This window comes from Ailuropoda melanoleuca, chromosome 2 (genome assembly GCF_002007445.2).
Source record: "Ailuropoda melanoleuca isolate Jingjing chromosome 2, ASM200744v2, whole genome shotgun sequence".
NCBI lineage: Eukaryota > Metazoa > Chordata > Mammalia > Carnivora > Ursidae > Ailuropoda > Ailuropoda melanoleuca.
The window spans coordinates 165,539,544-165,552,978 of record NC_048219.1 but is presented as its reverse complement, the minus strand read 5'-3'; the positions used below and the strand labels follow the sequence as shown (position 1 = coordinate 165,552,978).

General features: G+C 39.2%; 2 protein-coding genes across 12 annotated transcripts in view; one reads left to right on the top strand and one right to left on the bottom strand.

Annotated features, from left to right (window-relative positions):
• ORC2 (origin recognition complex subunit 2) overlaps nt 1-2,530 on the top strand; it is a 42,963-nt gene extending 40,433 nt beyond the window's left edge. For both annotated transcript variants that reach the window (XM_002915844.4, XM_034654929.1), the window contains exon 18: nt 247-2,530. In XM_002915844.4, the coding sequence (XP_002915890.1) occupies nt 247-333 (87 nt within the window). In that variant the 3' untranslated portion in view covers nt 334-2,530. The remainder of the gene's footprint in view (nt 1-246) is intronic.
• Nucleotides 2,531-2,774: 244 nt separating this feature from the next.
• NIF3L1 (NGG1 interacting factor 3 like 1) overlaps nt 2,775-13,435 on the bottom strand; it is a 42,420-nt gene continuing 31,759 nt past the window's right edge. For 9 of the 10 annotated variants that reach the window (XM_019795985.2, XM_011220523.3, XM_034654935.1 and 6 more), the window contains 2 exons: nt 10,564-10,647; nt 2,775-5,479 (listed from right to left, as the gene is read on the bottom strand). In XM_019795985.2, coding sequence (XP_019651544.2) covers nt 5,295-5,479; nt 10,564-10,647 — 269 coding nt within the window. In that variant the 3' untranslated portion in view covers nt 2,775-5,294. The remainder of the gene's footprint in view (nt 5,480-10,563; nt 10,648-13,435) is intronic. The other variant, XM_019795989.2, reaches the window with a different exon arrangement.

Here is a 13,435-nt window from a genome sequence, read left to right as displayed (position 1 = left end):
ATTCTAGAAAGAGCAGGACAGTAAAGAGATCTACTCACCCTCTAGTTGTCTTTTCCACTATGAAATAGTTTAACTATAAACTCAATGTATTTAAGTAGATAAGCCTATGTACCCTTTTACCTTAATCTGTTACATTTCTATATTTATATAAAATATTAAATCCATTTTTTTTTTCAAACCTACAACAGGCTTCACCTCCATCTCTTTACAAATGACTAACATCCATGGTTTTCTCACTTCTTTTAGGGAACTGATGGAGTGGAATATCTGTTAATTCCTGTGGACAGTGGAACACTGCATGATTTCCTGGAAAAGGAAGAAGAGGAGTCTTGAAGTTGTCCTTTACTCTTGAAATCTTCTGTGGAAGGAAGGGTTGTTGTACCAGCTGCCACTCCTCTAGTCTATAAAGTGTTGTGTTTACATCTAACATTAGACTCTTCCAGTGTACAAGACTTAAAGTTGGGAGGGGAGGAATGTCATCGATTAGAACCTTCATTAGCCTGGCTGGTGTACCATCTCTAGTACTATGCAGCGGTCCTCAAGTTGGAGAAAACGTGCCTTTCATTCATTACCTCTCTGGAGACTTCGTGCTGGAATGAACAGTATGCTCAGGGACTATTTGGAGCTGGATGTTTTTGAATTCTTTTATACTAGAGATGATATTATTCCTAATTTTTTGAGGGCCTTTTAAACACTCCCAGAGCTGATTGTTTGCAAATGTGTTTGTTCCAGAGTATGGAAGTACAAAATCTATTTGCTGTTCTGTCAGAGCTGACGAGTATAATGAAGGCAGATCATCCTACTGTTCTTGAAAGGCTTAACAAAAGGTGTGTAAGACTGAGGAAGAGGGCATGACCCTCTTAAGTTGGGATAGTGGGGAAAGCACATGAACAATAATCATGATACTTGGAACAGCTAACATCTCTGCCATCACCTTCATGACACAAGAAAGAAGCCAGGCTACTGAAACACAGTACTGAATTACATTTTAGTTATTGTTTTCAAGACAACAGAAAATAAAAATTTATTCTTGTATTGACATTTTTCTTCAATAACTTAAAAGTGAGCAGCATATTAATGGCTGATTTTAATCTTGATTATCAAGTAGACACAAAACTCAGTGTAAGACATTTCAATTTTTTTCTTAAAGTAATTTCAAGCCTTTTTCCTTAGGAAAGAGAAAAAGGCTAACTTTGGCCTCTGGTCACCTATAGTCTTCACATACTCTCAAAGAATTTCATTTCCAAGTATGAAATATTTTAATTAAAATATCACTGTAATAAACAACTGAGAACTGCTGATGCGGTACGTACTTTATCTTGTAAACCCCTTTCATGAAACTATTTCCCAAAATGCTCAGAATTTAAGTCCTTTCTCTTTGTGGCATATAATTTGTTAAATCCATGTATGAGGGTTTAATTGTATATAATCAAATTATTTAAAACAAAACTAGTACATGAATTTGATTCTAAAATTTGTTACCAAAGGATATTCAGTAAAAAGTGGGTTTCCTTCCCCTTCACACCGATCCAGTCCCTTACATGACCAGTGACAGGAGTGTATTCCTCCAGAGGTATTCTATGCACATGGAAGGGTATGTGTCTGTATCTCCTTTTAAAAACACAAATGGTAGCATATGATATGTGCTCGTTTGCACCTTGCTTTTTTTGCTTAATATATCTAGTTTATAACTTATATAAAAAAAGTATATAAAATCTTTAATGGCCTAATAAGCAAATTTTGCATTTGCCCTTAAATATCTACTGATTTATTTTTATAATTTTTGTGTCCATACTATTTGCAAGCAGTATGTGTCAATAGTCTATTAATTAATAAATAAAAAGCCAATTTGGATAGAATCACTTTTTTACAGTGCTGGTTTTTTACTAAAAATATTTTTAAGTCCTTCAAAAATTTGTAAGTGCATCTTACAGATCTGAAGATCTTAGAATTATGCTACACTCATTAACTTGTTTGAGTATCAATGTTCCTCATACTCTACCGTTAAGAGCATGACTGCTAAGGCTCCAACTTCTGTTACTTGCTCCTGACAAGAGTGAACAGACCTGAAAACCTTGAAAGATTTTTCTGGCTGCTCGTAATAAAATGGCCACATAAACAGGCCCAAAAAAGGCACAGAAGATGTAGAACAGGCATTCTTACACTCTACAGAAGAGTACGTAACACTGCATTCCTGATGCAGAGAGTGCTAAATCAGCTCTAGATTGTCTTAGCATGTATGTTTGTCATTTTAATACATGAATAGTTCATTCATATAAAAGATCAGTGAGTTCAGGGGATGGTTAATAGATTTTTTTTTTTTTTAACTTTAGAAGTCTACTTTTCCCCTCTAATTCAATGTGGAGCCAGTAGCATTGTTCAGAATGTTTTTCCTACATTCTAGGAGGTGAGAAGACTCTTCCAGCTTAGTCCTGAGTAATCACGAGAGATGAAGAGTCAGGAGGGTCTGCCTTATCACAGACTGTGTGCTTCTAAAACTGAGGAATAAAAAAAATGTGTTATGCAAATGACTCTGTTCTTGGGCGTTCTGTAATTACTTGACTTCTCCCTTAGGAGAGTCGCCTACCTTTTGATATTTCAAATTGCTGTTAAACATTTTCATTCATGTTTGTTGAACACTTCCTGCATAGAAGGCTCTGCTAGACAGAGGAGTTATAAGGAATGTGAAGGAAGAAATATGGGGTGTTGATAGCATTAAAAGTTACAGTATCTTAATATGCTGAAAAGTCAAATAACTGATGCTATGGAAAATATAACTTTAAATGTGAGTTTAATAGAAAGCTAATTACCACATTCTCATAACAATTTTGGCATATAGCAGCACATTTTGGCCTCGAGCCCACCCACATATTTTATTTTTTTTTAAAGATTTTATTTGACAGAGCGAGAGACGGCCAGCGAGAGAGGGAACACAAGCAGGGGGAGTGGGAGAGGAAGAAGCAGGCTCATAGCGGAGGAGCCTGATGTGGGGCTCGATCCCACAACGCCGGGATCACGCCCTGAGCTGAAGGCAGACACTCAACCGCTGTGCCACCCAGGCGCCCCTCACCCACATATTTAGGTCACCATCTTTACTTCTACCTAACGTGCAGTCCTTGAAATGGCAGCAACATTCTCTCAGGACCACATACATGCTGGGGCTCTACTTGAGCATCTGAATCAGTCTGTTTTTAAACTACATCTCCATACATTTCTGCACATTAAAATTTGAAAAGCAATGAGATATCCAACTAAATAATACCTTGAAGTTAACAGTTCAGAAAATTTGGCAGGTGAAAATAAAGAATTCATCTTTGGTGATCATTTTTGAAAAAACTACAGAGGACACATTTGGGGGTATTTTTAGTTATTTAGAAACGCTAACATGCCAGTAAAGAAACTTTAAAAATTGTAGTAACAATGGCATTCTTTAAAAAAAAAAAAAATTTGGCAATAAGCATGTCCAATCATAAACAAATTCTTTGATATGTTAAATCGCTTCTGAAACTCTAACAAAAGGACTTTAATCCACAACCTTCAGAATGAGTAAATGTTAAAGGTGAAATCATGTCCTACCTTCAGTGTGCCATAAAGGAAAAAAAAAGCTGAAGAATCATTGCCCTCAAGCTATTTCTTAAGCATCACCTCTGACCATACCATTCCTGCCTCCTGCTTTCTGCCTGACAACAGATGACTTACTTGGGCTTTTTCAATGCATTATGCTGTTTCTCTATACTTAGCATTCGTTCAAGATGTGCCTCTTCACTGAATTCCCCCTTTTCCCCAGGAAACCTTACCTGTAAGCCCTCTGCATATCTTTAGCATAGGTAATTACAATAGACTCTTAAGTATCATCTACACTTCTATCCTATTCTCCCCACATCTCCATGGGCCCGGCACATAGACCACAAGGTAAATGCCACTAAGAGTTTCTCAAAGCTGTCTGCTCTCCCACTGGGTCGATTTTGAATTCGACCATTCCTCATCAAAGCTTTCTACTTGGCTTCTGAGACTTTGCTGATTCTCTTCCTACCGCCTCTCCGGGCTCCTCCTCCAACCCTTGAACTGGGGGCTTGGTCCTACTGGTTATTTCTGTGGTGAATCAATATTACAGGTGAACCATCAAGAATAATTTGTAAGTTAGGATCCCAAATCCTCCAGGAAATGACTGGTAGGAAAAGGGTCCTACAAAAGAAATGTAAAATTCTTTCCTTTCTCATCTCAGACAGTATTCTAAAAGATTTGCTTTTGTCACTACCAAAGGAAAAAGCTCAGCAGAGAAACTAGAAATATGTTCAGAAGAATTCAAAAGAAAAACCTCCCATGCCACCCAGAAAAAATCCCAGTTAAAATGGATTTTCCTTCAGGATTTCTTACATACCTCCTGCATCAGGTTTGTCAATATTCATTAAGAAGTAGTTAAGAACACAGACTCTGGAACCAGACTACCTGAGTTTGTGTCCAAACTCCCATCATTTCCGAGCTACCTGGCCTTGGGCAAACTCGTTAACCTGTTTCAGTTTACTCATCTGTAAAATGGAAATCATAATACCTATATTCTTGTTTCTAAAGATTGAAAGTGTTTATAACATACCTGAGAATGCCTAGCACAAAATTAATATTGTATGATAACTGGGATTATTCTAAAAGCTAAACATATTTTTATATTAACCATTCTTTTTATATTACTAATAAAATTCCAGGTGAGTTACCTAAAAAACAATAAAATAGTCATGAATAATGATCATATATATGAAAAAAAAAATAAAACCTCATCCTGATTCTGAAATTTAGGTGAAAGATTAATGATCTAGGAATGGGAACATAGAGACAGACCTTATCACCTCCTAGAGGCTACTACCTAGAAATAAGTGTTCCAATCTCAAGTTTTTTAAAGTAAATTTTTAAATTAACCAAGGGCAGAGAGATCTAGAATGACGCATCCCATCTATAAGTAAGCGAAGGAGAAGACTGCTCGAGCAACTTACCCAGAGTGTTAAGTAAACAGATTTTAGTGGATCTGTCTTGGAGTTCATACACGAATATGTGCTTTACATTGTATGATCACCTTAAGTCATCTTATAATGAACACCTGTTTTTGAATGGTAGTTATGTTATGGTTTTTACCATATGAGCTACAGAACATTTGGTGAAGCAAATTTACCAGAAATAATGTACGTTCTAAGACATTCTACTTAGAATCCAGGAGGATTCGAACTCCATTGATTCACGTTATGCATTCCAGTTGGGAGGCAGTCAATTTGTAGACTGTCATCCCGTTGTTCCCGTATGCTTTATACCACATGAAGAGGGTCCCTGTCTGTTTCTGACAGGATAATATTAATCTTATTCTCCAAGTGAGCACCCAGCATATCTCGAAGATCAGAAAGAAAGCCTCGTTCAGTGTTGCTATGTTCACAGAGGATGACATTTATTCCTTGGGACGCAGCATCCAGAACATCATGATGGGACATCTCACCTGCCAACAAAGGAAAGAGCAAATACTTACGTATCAGACATGGAGTCTGTAGAATGCTGAACCACAACTGCAGAAACACCAAGTTCACACTGTGTAAAAAGCAGAACTTCCACATAAATCTAGAAAGTTAGGTACAGGTTTTCTTATATGGCCTCCAATTTAGAAAGAGACCATCCCACTAAGAATTCCAAATTCTTTCTCCTTGGCCTGCTCAAGACAAGTATCTAAAGATGCATATGCAACAGTATCTAATACTGCCAGAACCAGGCCCTTAAGAACACCCGCTCAAAATGGGGCCCCTAGGGGGCTCACTGATTAAGGCTCTCTGACTCTTCATCTCATCTCAGCTCTTGATCTCAGAGTCATAAATATGAGCCCCGAATTGAGCTCCATGCTGGGCCTGGAGCCTACTTTAAAAAAAACAAAAACCACAAAATGTTTCCATTATAAAATAAATGACCACTGTTAAGTGAACTGGGGCTCAGAAAACTCCTCTCTCATACAAATATTAAATAACAAATACCTCCAGAAAATCCTAGGTATACTTCCCAAAGACTCCTTTATGCTTTGTGAACACCAAAATTTTCAGTATCAACTCTAGTCTAATTCGTAAAGATGAAATAAGTTTATTTCTAAATTAAAGACAAGGTAAAAAACAATAAAAATAGGGTATTTATTTTCCTTTCACTTAGGCAAAATTTCTAGAAATTCTGAAGTTACTGGCAGAAGAGGATCTCATCATCTGTAAAAAGATTTTGGGAAAGCTGAAGTGTTTTGAATTTTTAAAAAAACCCATTTGTGAAGCTGAGGACTTCAAATTTAACAGCAAAAAGACACTGCAGTTTGGCTTGTTCATAACAAGCATAATTTTGGAATATGTTTAGTGCCCTAAAAGCATTAAAAAAATAAGGAAAAAGTTTCTTAGGGGAAAAAAAGTTTTTTCCCCCCAAGAAATTTTCAACCCCCCCTTCCCCTCTCCTCCCCAATATATGAAATTTCATATATGGGATAGTTTTTGTTCAAGCACCTTTTAAAATGTCTTTTTTTTTTAAGATTTTATTTATTTATTTTATAGCACAAACTCACAAGCAGAGGGGCAGAAGGAGAATCTCAAGCAGACTCCCCACTGAGCGCAGTGCCAGGCCTCACAACCCTGAGATCATGACCTGAGCTAAAACCAAGTCAGACGCTTAACCAACTGAGCCACCCAGGCACGCCTAAAATATCTTAATCTGTAATAGTAAAATATTTTAATTTGTAACCGAAAAACAGACCCTAACGGGCCCAGTTAGAAGCCATCTTCAGGAGGGACAAGTCTGATGGCCTGGACAATTATAAATGCTCTGAGCAGAAGGCATGAAAGTGGAGGAATCTGCAAAGACTGCAATAACAGCTGAAGGCAAAGCGAAGAGAAGCCTAGCTAGGATGGTAGCTGTGGGAAAGAAAGAGCAAATGAGAGAATTTATATGTGCAAGGAGCAAGCTCCCCATCTGCTGGTCTTTCCACAATATTACCCACAATATTCCACAATATTACCACAATACTGCCATGTTTCACTCAAAGGAAGAGTGATGAGCATCAATCAGCAGAGGCCTATGTGTGGTCTTTGAGCTGGTACTGTTCATCCCTAATGTTATACTCAAAGTGATATCTCAGATCACAGACATCCAAGGTCAGCCAAGTAAAACAACACTCTGTATCTCCCCAAGTAACCAGATAGGAAGGCTATTTTAACAATTACGAATTGCATTAATTTATCTTATGCACATATTAATAGTTTAATAAAAAAACAACCTAGTTTTAAGAAAGTATTTATTTATGAGAAAAAATCACATGCCCCAAATAGAGATATACGAGATATACCACAAAATAAATGGTCTACACTTTTCAAAAATGATAGTGCGCTGGACAAAGATGCATTCCAGATGCAGTGACCAGGGACTGGATATCAATCAGAAAAAGAAACGCTAAAATTCTGATCAACTGGCAAAATTTAAATATAGATTACATATTAAATAAGTGTTTTTTTTTTTTTTAAGATTTTTTATTTATTTATTTGACAGAGATAGAGACAGCCAGCGAGAGAGGGAACACAAGCAGGGGGAGTGGGAGAGGAAGAAGCAGGCTCATAGCAGAGGAGCCTGATGTGGGGCTCGATCCCAGAACGCCGGGATCACGCCCTGAGCCGAAGGCAGACGCTTAACCGCTGTGCCACCCAGGCGCCCCTAAATAAGTGTTTTAACAATATTAAATTCCTGTATTTGATCACTGTCCATGGTCATATAATGTCCCCATTCTTAGGAGATATATGCTGATGTATTTAGGGATAAGGTCATGTATACAATTTATTACAAAATGGTTTTAGGGGAAACATATAAATAGAAATATACTTATACACACACCCATAGATACTTATATATACACACACATATACACGCACACATATGTAACACATATGTGACACTGAATGTGCAAATGTAGCAAAATATAACCATTAGTAATCTTTATTATTCATTTATTTAAGTAGCTCCATGCCCAGTGTGGAGCCCAGCGTGGGGCTTGAACTCATGACCCTGAGATCAAGACCTGAGCTGAGATCAAGAGTCGGAAACTTAACTGACAAAGCCACCCAGGTGTCCCTATAACCATTAGTAATCTTAAGTGAAGGGTATACAAAAGTTCATTATACTATCCTTGCAACTTTCCTACAGGTCTGAAATTCCTTCAAGGGAAAATGTTATAATTAATTTTATTATTTTTTTTAAGATTTATTTATTTAACAGAGAGAGAGCGAGCGCGCACGAGCAGGGGGAAGAGCAGCGGGAGAGGGAAACAAGCAGACTCCCTGCTGAGCAAGGAGCCTGATGCTGGACCTGATCCAACGACCCCGAGATCATGACCCGAGCGAAATCAAAAGTCAGACGATTGGGGCGCCTGGGTGGCACAGCGGTTAAGCGTCTGCCTTCAGCTCAGGGCGTGATCCCGGCGTTATGGGATCGAGCCCCACGTCAGGCTCCTCAGCTGTGAGCCTGCTTCTTCCTCTCCCACTCCCCCTGCTTGTGTTCCCTCTCTCGCTGGCTGTCTCTATCTCTAATAAATAAATAAAAAATCTTTAAAAAAAAAAAAAAAAAAAAAGTCAGACGATTAACCAACTGAGCCACCCAGGTGCCCCTACAGTTAATTTAAAAATAGTCACGGGGCGCCTGGGTGGCTCAGCTGGTTAAGCATCCAACTCTTGGTTTCAGCTCAGGTCATGATCTCGGGGGTATTGGATCAGGCCCCAGGTTGGTCTCTATGTTCAGCAGGGAGTCTGCTTGAAGATCCTCTCCTCTACCCGTCCCCTGCTCGCTTTTTCTCTCTAAAATAAACGAATATTTTAAAGATTAAAACAATAAATAGGGGCGCCTGGGTGGCACAGCGGTTAAGCGTCTGCCTTCCGCTCAGGGCATGATCCCCGCGTTATGGGATCGAGCCCCACATCAGGCTCCTCTGCTATGAGCCTGCTTCTTCCTCTCCCACTCCCCCTGCTTGTGTTCCCTCTCTCGCTGGCTGTCTCTATCTCTGTCAAATAAATAAATAAAATCTTTAAAATTAAAAAAAAAAAAAAAACAAAACAAGAAATAAAAATTGAAATAGTAACATAATGCTATATTTGTCAAATTGCTTATACATTGAAAGTTTATTTCAATCTGGTACAAGTTTGAGGATTTATAAAAATTTTACATCTTTAGAAGAATAGAAAACAGGTAATGGTCATGTACATTTTTAATAAGTGCAGAGTGATTACATCAGACTTGCTCAGATGCTGCACACCTGTACTTCTGGATGTGACAACGTTAAGTTCAGCAGCCTCTGAAGGTGGATGTGCTAGATAATAAGGGGCATGGACATAGGGGCAGGAGAGGAATAATAATGCAGAAGCCTAGGAAGTAGCCATGGGCATGGCCAAAGGGTTAAGACCCTGAATTCTGGTCCTAGAAGTATACATGTAAAAGTAATTTTTTTAAAAGATTTTATTTTTAAGTAATCTCTGTACCCAACATGGGGCTTGAACTTACAATTCCAAGTGTTACATACTCTACTGACTGAGCCAGCCAGGTGCCCTGGAAAAAGTAATTCTTAACTTTCTCTCTCTTAATCCTAAGGAAGAGTAGAGGTGGAAATGCCCCTGGTATCAGCAAGTGTACAAAGTACCTCCAAATCCTTTGAATGAGAGGCCATGTTACCTATTAGATGTTATCCTCAAGGACAGAATGTAAAGCCTGGGTGCCAAACAGTTACTGTCCAACAGAAATGCATACTGGAGGTTAAGGACAAAGCGACGGGGACTGGCGAGGAAGGCATGACTATCAGGACAGGAGCCAGACAGCAAAAGGAAAAGGTTCTCCGAGGAGGTATCTGAGCTTATCACTAGAAGCATAAAGAAAGGGGCAAGAAAGGCATTCTAGCTACAGAAAACAGCGTAAGCAAAGGCTGCATGGAAGAGGATGAATGTTCAGGCTTGACCAAGACACACAAAGGAAATCACTGAAGGCTTTGTAGCTAGGATATTATACCCCATCAAACTGTGCTTGTGAAGAACAGTTAATTTGGGGGCGTACGTGGAAAACTAAGATTAGGGACTTGACGAAGTATTTCAGGTAGGAGAAGATGCCTGAGTAGAGGTGAGAGGAACGGCTCTATGAAGATTCTGGAGCTAGAACTTATAGGAACTAAAGACTGGCTCCAGGGCTGAGTAAGAACCATTTTCTGGCTAAGGTGGAAAAGTAGAAAGTGTCCCATTAACTGACATGAAATCTAAAAGAAATCATGTGTAGGAAGAAGACAGGTTAAATAAACGCTCAACATCAGTTTTTTAGATAATCTAATAATTTGCTAAAGGATTTTTTTTTCCTTCTACAAAGAATATGGTCTGTCTCCAATTTCAGTGTAGTTCCTGTTTGGTTCAGGTTCAAACAACAGTTATTAGATCCATTTATATACCAAGTGCTGCCCTAAAATCTCTTTTTTATCTCGTAAAAAATAAACCAAGGTTGGGAAAGGATGCACACAAAAAAAGAAAAGGAGACCCAAAAGCTGTCTACCTGTGAGGTAAAGGTCGGCCTCCGTCCCCTGAAGCACCGTGCTCCCAGAACCAGCACACAGGGCCACGACTTTGACTGGAGACTCTTTAACATAAAGGAAGCAAGAGACCAACAGTTTACAATTTCCCTTCATTTTAATATTATAATTTTTATCAAGAATTCTTCACGTAATGCAGATTACAGTCCTGGTCTCATCATCAATACCTGAACTTTGCTTACTGAATTTTAAAAAATAATAAAATGTGTCTTCATAGAAACAAGCAGATTATTCTTTGGTGTTGCATAAATAACCCAACACAGGGCTGTTATTTCTTCAGATGTACGTGGCTGCACAAGCCCACGTAAGGCACCACCGAACAGTGCTAACTGCGCAGCTCTAGGCTTTATCTCTGCTGCTGGGTAAAGTGACCTCTCTTGGGTTTCCAGGCAACATTGAGAGGTAGGCAGGTACTATTTCTGTTCTCAGGTGAGGAACCAAAACAGCTAAAGGAATGCTACAAATTGATTTGACACATATTTTTAAATATATTTACTCTGAAAGAACATGAAGAGTAAAATAATAGAAACTTCAAAGCCCAAATCCAACAAGTATTTAGCCCTTAAAGCTTCTAGAATGGACACTTCATTAGTGGTCACTCCATCAGAGGTATTTTAAAGATTTATTGATTTGAGAGAGACTGCGTGCACATGTGAGTGGGGTTAGGGGCGGAGGGAGAGAGAATCCTCCCGACCGAGCATGGAGCCTGACGCAGGGCTCCATCCCAGGACACTGAGATCATGACCTGAGCTGACATCTAGAGTCACACACTCAACTGACTGAGCCACCCAGGCACCCCTAGGGGTATTTTAAAAGAGGCGCTGAGGGCACCCTCTGCATGGAGAGCCCCAGGATCTCCAGGCCTGTACCCACTTCAGCTACACCTGTCCTGCCAGGATGCCCCCTGCACAAAGCACCCTGGGACACTCAGCTTACACCCACTTCAGCTTCAGTTATCCTGCCGGGATGCCCTCTACACTGAAAGCCAAGGGATACCCCAGTGTGCACCCACTTCAGCTTCAGCTGTCCTGCCAGGGCATTCTTTGAGAGCCTCAGGACCATCCCAGTCCATGGCCACTTCAGCTCCTACCATCCCACTAGCACAGCCCCAGCACAGAGTGCCCTGGGACTCCCTGCCCATGCCAGACGCCGCTCCAGCCAGCCAGCCAAAGTTACCGGGCACAAGTACAGCCTATGCAGGGATAACCATACACAAGACCATCCCTTCAAGTTTAGAAGTAGCTCTTCCACCTAATTCATAGAAATGAACACAGGAAGCCAAACAAAACGAGGAGACAAAGGAAAGTTCCAAATGAAAGAACAGGATGAAACCTCAGAAAAAGAACTAAACGAAACAGAGATAAGCAATATGCCAGGCAGAGTTTAAAGTAATGGTCATAATGATGTTCACCAGACTGGAGAAAAGACTGGAAGAACTCAGTGAGAACTTCAACACAGAGACAGAAAACATAAAGAACCTATTGGGGTTGAAGAATATAACTGAAATGAAAAATACACTAGACTAGAGATTTGAACCAACAGATTAGTGGATGCAGAAGAATGGATCATCAATCTGAAAAACAGGGTGATGGAACACACCCACCTGAACAGCAAAAAGAAAAACATTTTTTTAAGGAGGCTAGGTTAAGGGATCTCTTCAACAACATCAAGCTAACAAACATTAGCATTATATGCATACCAGAAGGAGAAGAGGGAAAGAAAGAGGCAGAAAATTTATTTGAAGAAATAACAGCTGAAAACTTTCCTGATCTGAAGAAGGAAACAGACATCCAAGTTCAGGAAGCACAGAGTTCCAAACAAGATGAACCCAAGGAGAGAACCAAGGAGGTCTATACCATGACACATAATTGAAATGTCAAAGACTAAAAAAGAGAATTTCAGAAGAAGCAAGTGAGGAGCAAGAAGTTATGTACAAGGAAAACCCTATAAGGCTATCAGCTGATTTTCAGCAGAAAATTTGCAGGCCAAAAGGGAATGTTCATCATATATTTAAAGTGCTAAATGGAAAAAAAAACCTACTATCAAAAATAATCTACCCAGCAAGGTTATTCAAATTTGAAGGGGAGATAAAATGAGTTTCCCAGACAAGAAAAAGTTAAAGGAGCTCATCACCACTACACCAGACTTAACAAAAAAATGTTAAACAACTTCTTTAAGTGGAAAAGAAAAAGCCATAATTAGAAGAAAGTTATGAATAGAAAGATGTAAAATAAGATAATGTATATAAAAAACATGGAGGAGGGAGTAAAAAAGTCTTTTTAAAATGAGTTACAACTGGGGCACCACTCAGTTGGGCAGACAATTCTTGATTTCAGCTTGGTTTGTGATCTCGGGGTCCTGGGATCAAGCCCCATATGGGGCTCCGTGCTCAGTGAGGAGTCTGCTTCAGGATTCTCTCTCTCCCTCTGTCCCTCCCCCCACTTGTTCAATTTCTCTTTCTAAAATAAATAAATCTTTAAAAAAAAATATGTTCCAACTTAAGTGACCATCACACTATTATAGATGGCTATATATTTAAGATTCTATAGACAAACCTCCTGGTTACCACAAACACAAAACCTGTAACAGATACACAAAAAGTGAAGAGAAAGAAAGCCAAGCATAACACTAAAGAAAATCATCAATTACAAGGAAAGGGAGCAAGAGAAGAAAGGAATGGAGAAGAACTACATAAACAACCAGAAACAAAATAACAGTGAGTACATACCTATCAGGAATTACTTTAAATATAAATGGTCTAAATGCACCAATCAAAAAACTCAGGGTGATGGAACAGATAAAACACAAGATCCAACTATATGCTGCCTACAAGAG